General features: G+C 47.3%; 1 protein-coding gene across 6 annotated transcripts in view; it reads right to left on the bottom strand.

Annotated features, from left to right (window-relative positions):
* ARFIP1 (ARF interacting protein 1) overlaps positions 1-10355 on the bottom strand; it is a 42143-nt gene that overhangs the window by 5516 nt on the left and 26272 nt on the right. For 2 of the 6 annotated variants that reach the window (XM_078863301.1, XM_078863303.1), the window contains 5 exons: positions 9843-9962; positions 6853-6971; positions 1753-1974; positions 894-1051; positions 321-495 (listed from right to left, as the gene is read on the bottom strand). In XM_078863301.1, coding sequence (XP_078719427.1) covers positions 321-495; positions 894-1051; positions 1753-1974; positions 6853-6971; positions 9843-9962 — 794 coding nt within the window. Of the gene's footprint in view, positions 1-320; positions 496-893; positions 1052-1752; positions 1975-6852; positions 6972-7301; positions 7511-9842; positions 9963-10355 lie in introns of those variants that run through there. The other 4 variants (XM_078863304.1, XM_078863305.1, XM_078863302.1 and 1 more) reach the window with 3 other exon arrangements.

Here is a 10355-nt window from a genome sequence, read left to right as displayed (position 1 = left end):
CTGGGTCTCGCAAAGAAGATATTAATAGCCGGAGGGAAATCCTACACCGACGACGATAAACGCTCACATACTTTTCACGTCGAACTATGCTGCTTGAAAAAAATAAAAGCAACACTGTTGGGAGACATGACAAATCTATTAGAAGAGCATCGCCAATATCAAATTCCCTTTCTCTCGAAGGCTTTCCTTGCCACGAACCGATGGGGGGGGGGGGGGGCCGAACGCACGCGTCGAGGTCGCTCGCACGACGGGTGAACATCGAGGTGAACAACAATGCGTCGTCGGCGAACGAGCGCCCGCGGTGGAGGACGAAGAGAGACCTTGTTCTCCTCGAGGAACTTGAGCTTGATGGCGACGTCGCCGCGCAGACGCTCGTACTTCTCCTTGTGCGCCGAGAAATGTTGCTGCGCCGCGTCGATCTTGACGACGACGGCCGAGTCGCGGGGGCCCAAGCTGAGCTCCTCCAGGTCCGTCCGGTAAGCATCGTACTCCACTCTGTCGCGAGCACACACACGCACACACGCGCGGTCCCACACGCACGTACGTCATGCATACTACTGATGCGTATTAAGTCGCACACGGGAAACTAACCATTGGAAATGAGTGTCCTTTTAGCGAGGATTGTTGCATAACTTTTTAATCGTTCCAATACTTTGAATTATAAATGAATGGGTGGCCATTAAATCAAACGGCATGAGTTGTGTTCATCTTTAAAAAAAATATCTCGACAAATACGCTCACCTTCGAACAAACATGGGTTTTTGTTGTCAAAGCAAGGGTTTTAAATATCATATACCTCCAGCAAAAAACCTTGCCCAACAATCATAGATGAAGAGACGGCGTTAGGCTTCGGGTCATTTAAATCGCTGGCCTTGTCGACGTTGCATCCTCACCTGGCGTTCTCGTACATCTTAATAGTCAACAGGGTGTCCTCCATCGTCTTGTTGACCAGAGTGTTCACACTCGACACAAAGAAGTTTACGGCTCCCAGAAGTGTCTCGCCGTTTTTACACAGCAGCCGCTGCGTTTCCGCGTTGTACCCAAACTCCTCCTGCACGGCGACGCATACACAAGTAATCAATTTTTTCGTCCCATTAAGTCACCGCGATTAGCTCAAAACAAGCAGTGTTCTGCAATGCCGTGTGATTAAAAGCAGTGACGCGAGAGAGATTTGCGCTATGAAAAATATGACCTCTTGCAAGTGAAGCACACAGTCCCACTAACCAGGAACAGAGAATGTATAAGTTGCGGCACTAATGGCCAATCTTGTAACCGAACGTCATGAAGACATTTATGTTGCCACGCCCATTGAGGTTCTGCTGCAGCAGGAGGGAACCTATTCCTAACCGCGTTATCCAATAACGCGAAAAATTACGTGTGTCGACCGCGTATAAAGGCGCCTTCACAGTGACTAAGGTGAACGCGCATGCTAAAATTATGAAACTAAAATAAGGTTCAGTGATGCCATGTCAAAAATAGTACCCATTTAGTGAGGCTAAGATGCCTGCAGTGACAAAAAAAGACAATGTGCTGGCCATTTCAAAGCGGTAAGGTCTCATTTGGCTGAAGGCCATGTGAAACTAAGTCGCATGGCCATATCTCTCGGGCAGGCAGTATCTGTTCCACGAGTCACATCTGTTCTGCAGGGCCGTAGGTTCCCCAGCCCTGCCCGAGAGCCGGCGGTGGCCGAGGCGGGCGGTGACGCAGTGCAAGCGCGGAAGCTCGCACGTCGCCCCCTCGGGGACTACTCGCCTGCAGCTCCGGCGACTTCTGGCCGAGGTCGGCGAAAGCGTCGCCGAGCGAGCGCTGCGTCTGCACCACTTGGTAGAAGTGGCGCGTGAGTTCACGCGCCAGCCGCAGGACGCTCTCGTACTTGCGCTTGGTGTCCCGCAGCACCTCGATCTGAGCCTCCAGCTGCAGGTCGACGGTGCGCGAGCCGCGCCCGAATCGCTCCGACAGCACTTGCTTGGTGCACTGTTCGTGCGAACACGTGGGGGGTGGGGACACGTGGAGGGGGGGGGGGGACCGAGCGCGCGGTCACACGAGCAGTTGCGTAGCACGTGGACTCGCACGCGTGGGCACCCGGGACCAAGCGCGCAAGCGGTGGCATGTAAGGCACGCACGCACGTACGCACGCGTTCGGGGGGCTACGCCCACGTGGCGCCGTGCCGATGCGAACAAGGTAACACTTAAAAAAGCATCCCAGATTGAGGGCACCTGCCCTTTTCGAAAAAGATGGCAAGATAAACCCATCATTGGACCACGTGCGCTTAAAATGCAAACTCTGTTTTGCCTAGACCCGCAATTATGATCTAAACGGTGCACGGAAATTAAATGACAGTTTATAATAACACCAGCAAGCGGAAATATCCGGTTGAATGTAAAGTTAGTTGGTTTGCGTGTAAATGTCGTGCCTGCATGCGAATGCGCGGAGTATACGCAAGCACAATAAAGAGCCGAAGGCTATCTTTGGGAGCCCAGCACTCTGTGCGAGTCAGATGAACACCGTGTTTCTCCCCTGGGCTCTACCTGTAAATGTCACTGTAAAATAGAAACTATTCAACTCTTCAACTCTTCAACTCCAAGCCACTCTCTGTCAGAAGCTGAATGAAGCAAGGCCAGCCAACCCAGCCACTGGGCGCAGGCCACAAACTGCCGTCGCTGTGACGCACGTGGCCCGCCGTTTGTGCAGCGTCTCGCGATGCCGCCTGTACTTAAGATGCCAGACAAGCGTAAGTGCGGCCCTCTCGTCAATTCACTACGAGGTGAGGGCCACCCCATGCCATGAATGAGCATGGGCTTTATAAATACAAATTGTAATTTTGTGTGCCGAGAGTAACGCAAGCCTATTCTGAAATAAAATAACTTCAAATAGTTTCTTCACTATTTTAACTTTTGTCAACGTACATTAAAGTCTGCAATTTAAATTTAATCGTGATAAATTGTTACTTAAACTGGGTGGCCCAAAAGTTTGTTTGCAGAGATAGTATTTACCGACAGTAAGTTCCAACTCATCTCGGTAAACTGACTTTTGGGGCCACCATGTACTGGGCAGTTGAAACTTCGTGTACAGGCAAAGGTGCATTTAAGATCTTTAAAAAAAAAGATGCCTTAAAAAAATGTATATATCCTCTCCAGTACATCAGGAAACATCCTCCGGCTTTCTATAAATACTATACTTAATACACACCTTTGGGCACAATGTCTTCGGTTACTAAACAGTAAGACATCACACTTCAAAAGTTATTTTTCAATAGCCAACGCAAATGTCAACTTCTAAAATGTCCGAAAACATTTGGTATGACCTCTAAATGCTGTTTATCTATTCAATGTGAGCAATTTTTCAAAACCTGTTTTCTGTAACTGCCCTAATACTACCCTTGTATAATCGCAAATACAAGTTTAGGTAATTTGAAATAATTAGAAGGGATAACAGGCAACTAGCCAGTGTTCTAGAAATCACACTTAATAGTGTGCGGATTCCAGTTCTTGAGGCCTCAGATTGCCAAGCAACCCAACAGAATGGGGATTAAGTTCTCCACAATCCATGGGAATAAACAAACCTATTTGCTCTAAACCAGGGAACCAGGCTCTGCCTCCCGAAAGCATCTCTTTAAAATGACCGACTTGGCGTGCACTTCAGGCTAAGTACAAAATCTCAGTGTAATTCCAAATGCCCTGTCCCTATTCTTCAGCGAGAGCCCCAACAATAACAACGCATTCCCCCCCAAAATCCTCTGCTTCCGGAGGACATCTTTTGCAACCCGCACCAGCCCTGTGCAAACAGGTCACACGTTCTCATCTGCTTTTATGATACCGAGGCCACGGATCGGTGCATGTTCTACTGAAGCAGCCACTGTGCACTGAATGGAGGAGTGTTTGATTTTTTTTTATACTAAAATACCTTTGCACTGTCTATTGAAGAAGACGAGACCAAAACTTTTTTTTAAACAGTAAATTTCCATGATCTATCCACGGTTAGATGAACGTCTCCCGCAACCAACACCGCCATCACTCGTGATCCCGCGATGCCAAAACCTATTTCTGCACATCAGACAATTCATCGCTCCATATCCACAGTGGCTTACCCTCTCAGGTGAGATCTCTTCTTTGGCTGCCATTCCATCATATACTTGTCCATTAGAATTACCCCCTCGTGAGAGTCATGTTCAAGCCCCACTTTCCTTAAGAGTCAATGCGATGTCTCCAATTTGTTTTCCGATTGCCAGACTTCGTCAAATGTCGCTGTGAATAGCCTCGGTGAGAGCCTAACTCCTTACCAGACTCCTCTTCCGATTTGTGTTTTGTACTTTGGAAACTTTAAGTGCACAAAATTAAAAACCTGGATCCAGAGGAAGGCCATAATGGCCAGATGGTTCCCCGCAGGCTCATGTGTTTACTTGTTTGGGTGGAAATTACGCGAGATTGGTTTTGGATTTGTGCCACGCCTGCAGCGCAGGGCTATGTCCCTCTCAATCAGGTGTGAGCAGCAAACAACACCTGCCAACACCTGTAGATTGTTATCAGGCACTCCCGCGGTGGGAGGCCCACACGCTTTCCACTGAAGAACACATCCCACAGGAAGTCTCCAACAGTCGGCATGCACCGTGGAAAGTAAACTGTCACCCTCTTGGCAGACGAACCCTTTTTCCCATTTAAATATAGTTAACACAATTCGTTCGAGCTCCGTTAAATATTCATCGTCAAGCACAGCTGTGGAAAGGTGCCGCTTCACGAAAAAAGGTTGGCCCAAGATGCAACCGTGTTCCGAGTGCAAACCAGATTTATGGGTTAGGCTCCCGTAATTGCATCATAAACCAGATGCTTCTGCTTCTGCCACCGCCGTGGGAACGCGACTCCGTGTGAGGAGTCAGCAGAGCTCCGCACAATGGCTCGCGGGCCGACATTACCATGCCAGGAATGTCTGCTCGTTGCTTCCCGTGAGCCACTCGGCCATTCCGCATCCCGCTCCTCGTTCCGTTCCCCATTACCAGGGAGAATCGTTCTCCAGAAAAGCCAAGAGCACAAAAAAAATGAAAAGGTCTGGATGCCGAAGGGCTGCAAACAAGCCAGGCATCAGCATGCCTCTGCAGCCTTGGCAACTGCTTAAGCTGGCAAAAGCCTTTATCACTGAGGCCGCTTGAAGGGGCTGACTACAAGACACAGGAATACTCCAAGGGAAGTTTTGCTATAGGAGTCTCCGCATTTGCACTCATTAGGTGTCTAGAACATGAAGGGACGTTGAGATTGCACGTGTAGTATAGCCACTGTTTACTGGTTAAAAAGCTACACTCATATTTAATATCAACTGGGGGGCGCTTTAATGCATACAGTAGGTCAAGCACTTACGCTCAGGACATTTAGACTCTCAAATCATACATGAACCTAAACCCACCCAAATCCACTGCACCACTAAAGTGTGAGCAAATAAATACTTCATTGTAATACTGTAACCAAGTATCAGCAGAGAACTTGCCGAACCAGTCATGACTGCGCCCCCCTTGTCAGGCAAAATGGCCTTCTGGGTGAAACCTCTCAGTGTCAAAAAAAACTTTCCAGTAATCACTTTTTTTCCTCCCCAATTTTTTCTTTGACAAACCACTTTGAGACAGCACATCCAAATTTTGGAAAAAAATATGCTGTCCGTTGTATTTCAAGCTTTTTACCCTTTGCCCACAGGACACATTTGCCTAGACTTTCCAAACGGCGCACTTCAGAGGTTCTCACAAATACCGTGGTTTTATTTTTGAGTAAATGACAGACACTCCTCCACGTTGCGTGAATGTGCAACGCACACCGATTTTTGTTTGCTAGTCCAGGTCTCAACTGCTTCCACGATGTTCCACATTTAAACACCGTCTGCACCATTTTGCTTGTAATGTGAAAATGTTACTTGTCTGACAGGCGTTCAAAAATATGTATTCATTTGTAAGACCAGCATAATTATTTTTAAGCCTAATCAGTGCATGTCCTAATCATAGCATGTATGTTAAAGAGCAAAACTAAATTGCAAAATATACTCGTACGGGTTCCCCCGTGCACACTTATCCCATTGCGAAACATTTTTTGGCCATGCCTCGAACGCACACATTTCTCGGTGTGCGCACGTAAGGTGGCTCGTGGAAGCCGCGACTCGACGTTTGATTTAGGGAAGGCGAGCGGTGCACGGCACTTTGCTGTGGGGAGAACATGTGCAAGCCTTGCAAATAACCCCCCCCCACCGGCCCCCCTGCTGACCCCTAGATTTGGGGGCCAAGGGGGACAGCAGGTGCAAGGGTTAAAAGCCCGGCCGCTACCGCCGCCGCCAGCGTTAGGCCACAGTTGAGTGTGGTCTGGAGGTAGGGGAGGAAGGCCGAATAGGGGAGACAGAGCAGAGGAAGGTGCGCAGTAGGGGCAATCTCGTCTTGTCCGTATGTTCTCCGATGGGATGTTCTCGCTGTCAACAAGCTGCAGCATCCATCAACGTCCGTCAATGACAATCCTCTTCGCATTCGAAACTTCAATTTGGCTCGTTTGACGTTAAACACTCGTTGCACTCGTTTGGGTGGCAACACACATACAGACAATTACACGTACATACACACAGGTAAATACATATGCGTAACAATGGAAGGTCACACAGATGCAATATTTACAAGGCCAATGATAAAACACTGGCTTTGGCTACAGGAACAATAAACTCAAAAGACAATATTTGGAATAAAAGCACCCCTCCACAGTTGCCAGTGGCCTTGAACACAGTCGCAAGGCGGAGTCGCGTGTGTTGGTCTGAGGACGTCGGTGAGGGCCGTGTGTGTGTGCGCGCGTCGGTCGCTAGGCACGGCCGTAGAGGCGTCACCCCCGTGCCCTCACCTTGTACGTGTTGACGCTCCACTTGCGCACGATGTCCAGCTTCTCCAAGGCCACGCCCTTGGCCGGCTCCTCCATGGACATGGAGCTACTGCTCGGGGAAGTGTGGAGGCCCGGGGCGCCTGCCGACAGGAAGCACGGTCACGCGGAGCCATTGCGCGACCGCGCAAAACAAGCAACTGCACTGCGCAACCATGCACTCGCACAACCACATGATCGGGCATATGCACGATGATGCACCCACAGAACCACATCACATATGCACAATCATCCATCCACAGAACCACATTACCACGCACCCTCGCTGTCATGTGTATCTGCACAACCACACAGCTATGTGGTCTGTACAACCACACATTCACACAACCACACACCAACACAGCGATACAACCACAGTCACATAACTGCACAACCGGTTACACAACCACACACTCGCTCAACCTTGCAACCACCTTACACCACCAGGGCAAGGGCCCCTCCACTCCCCCTTCTGGATATATCTACCGCACTTGCCGACAAACAATTTATGTGTCAGTGGCCGGCAGCACAAAACGCCGTAAGTGAACATTGTTCCTTGCACTATGCCAATTTATATTGGCTGTTTGGAGACATTCACGTAAGCGGCTTTATGCCACCGGCTTCAGAAATCCAATGAAGCACAACATCTCTTGACACTTTAACACCCCTCTCTACCAAATTGGCTGCTACATCGTGCAAACGAGAATGCGACTTTACACATTCACTTGGTCTTTCCGTATGGATTGGATGAAGTTGGCACATCAACCAAAACGTACCACGTATCATTGGTATATTTTTTGTTGCCGTGTTTATTTTTTATTCAAATTAGTTGTCGCTTCTTTGGCTTTCCATTTACCATGCCTGAAGTTAATTTAAGAGGGACACTGAAAGGCACACACAATTTCACATTATAGGATCAATATCATTGACTGTTATTTTCACGTCCAGTATGAAGATTGCATTTCCCACGTAAGTGATTACTCAAGCAATGAGTCGACGGCGTCTGGTGCGGAATCTCAATGAAGAAAATGTTTCAGTGAATTTCAGCAAATGACTTCGCTGTCACCATTGGTTGATGTTAGTCAGGGGGAAAAAAGGCAAAGCAGGATTTTGGGTGTGCAAGCGCACTCCACGGGAGAGCGGTGAAGCTGCGGATTAAATGCATCACAGCCATCGCATCAAGCGGAGATGACATCAGCAACGAAAGTGTAAAAGGTTTTCTTTGCGAGGAAATAAATTGCTTCGTGCTAAAAAGTGCAGACACAGCGTAAAACAACCCATCACAAGACAGGCAACTACAGAGATATATTCATATTTAACAGGATGTCATATTAACAAGAACTCTGCAGATTCGTGGAACTATTATTTTGTTCCAGAAGAAGCTCTCATAATGTGGAGCGAATTGTTGGAAATCACGCCGAACAACAGGCGATACAACCCACAGACGCATCGGGGAGAGCTCCAGAGTCGATCATGAATCACGGCCATTTTTTTCAGTATTCACTAAGTAGAAAAGTGACCAATTAAGGTTTTTTTTCTCTTCACACAGATGACGTCTGTGTCTGCACTTTAAGCAGTCTCTAAGCTTCAGGGAGAGAGAGAGTCGTGTAATCAGCTGGGAGGCAGAGGCTAGCACAGGATACAAGGAGTGGTTATTACACCCACGAACATGCCCCACAGAGCCACGTGCAAGGTTCGCCCTGTGTCAGCTCACAGCGATCTGCAAAGCAACCCAACCTCTGTGAGATCATTCAGTCGGCAAGCTCAGAGTTATAGGGAAGCACTGCTTTCTCGCCAACTTATCATGCTGCGATATGAATACAGCTTAAATTGGTGTTAGCATTACACTTTTAAGCTGTGATGCGAAGGTAACTTATTTTACTTTGTCCTTGGGACCGAGCGAGCCTCAAGGACTTTAAAAAAGGCAGCCGCTTTCTTAAGCAGCATAAACACGGTGGATTCTGTTTCACAGGTAAAGCATGACACAGCTTGTCTGTAAATAAACCGCTTGCCAACTCAATGTCTTCAGCAAACCGATTCACAAGGGCTTGGTTAGTGGGGATGGAATTTGGCTTCGTGCCACAATTCAAACCAGGGCTGCGATGTCTCACAAATACATTCATATTCCTTTTGAAAATTCTGCGCAGACAGGAATGGCTATTAGCTTATGATAATGAAAGGTGATGGAAAAAAGACAAAGCAAAATAATGGAATGTTCTAACATATTAGGACGTGGATTGGAATGGTATTTTGGAAATTTGTATACCTGCTTTTATACTAGAAAACTAGAAAATATTTGCCACAATTTCACTCATCAAATTAAACTTTAATAATTCCAAATTGATAATTCTGGCAAATTTCTTCAATGCCAAATGCAGCACAGAGAGATCATCTTTCATTAAAGACTTGAAAAGCTTTGCGGTTAATGTCGCAATCCTAAACCGTCATTGGTCGTCACATTTGAATCTGTCGCATAATGAGACGGAACTGAGACCCTTAAACGGGTGTTCAAAAATCATTAAATAACAAAAGGATGGTTGGTTTCTGCATGTGCTTGCACAAGACTCTGCAGATCATTTCAGCTCTGGCGTCTCGCGAGCCAAGACGGCACACCCAGCCGGGCGGCTGTGGCTGCCGCGGGAGAGATTTTCTTGAGCAATTTCAGGAAAGGTTTCATGAGGAATCACACCCCCAGGTAGGTGGTTACCACTGCCGATGGAAATATACAGGAGCCTCAACCTCATTTCACGACACGTGCATCAAAACGTATTTTTTTATTCCGGTAAACAACGTAAAGTCGTGATTTTAATGCTTCAATCAAATTTTCTAACCTCAACGAAAACGCCGAGTGCAGTTTGACTGCGTGAAATACAAAACAACTTGAGCAATGAAATTTAGCCTCTGCAGATTTCCATACAAACTCTTCCCTGTGCTCTTATAAGGGACCCATGTGCCAGTGGTGGCTCCAACGGTACCTTTACCCGAGGGCTGTGGCAAGCTGCCTTCAGCCGTTTGATTGGCCAGCCTACTTGCTGCCGATTGGCTGGGGATAACCACGGTTGCTCCTTTAACCGCAGGAGTGTTGAGTGCGGTGCCTGTATGCGATGACATAAAAAATAAATTATACGTAACAAAAACAAAGAAAGCAAAAAAAGAGCAAAATACAAACTGCAATGCATAGCCGATCGCAAAGTAAAAAGTGGAAATTAAAAATATTACACAAAAGCTGCGATGCGCATAAAAAGGACCAAGCTTTAAAATCCTAAACTTATTAAATGAAAAAGAGCGATGCAACGGAAACAAAACTGAGAAATGTGGATTTACAAAACGGGCTATAATTACGGACCCATTTGGTATAGCGCATCAAAATACCTTAATGCTCCAGATGGGCATAGATGGGTACACTGCGTAATTATAACCCATGCTGTAAGGATGATGTGTTCCATCACACCTGTGCGTGGGGGTAACTGTGGGTTTCTTAGCAGAAT

Source organism: Lampetra fluviatilis, chromosome 15 (genome assembly GCF_964198595.1).
Source record: "Lampetra fluviatilis chromosome 15, kcLamFluv1.1, whole genome shotgun sequence".
Lineage (NCBI taxonomy): Eukaryota > Metazoa > Chordata > Hyperoartia > Petromyzontiformes > Petromyzontidae > Lampetra > Lampetra fluviatilis.
The sequence above is the reverse complement of the archived record's forward strand: the minus strand, read 5'-3'. Positions and strand labels throughout refer to the sequence as shown.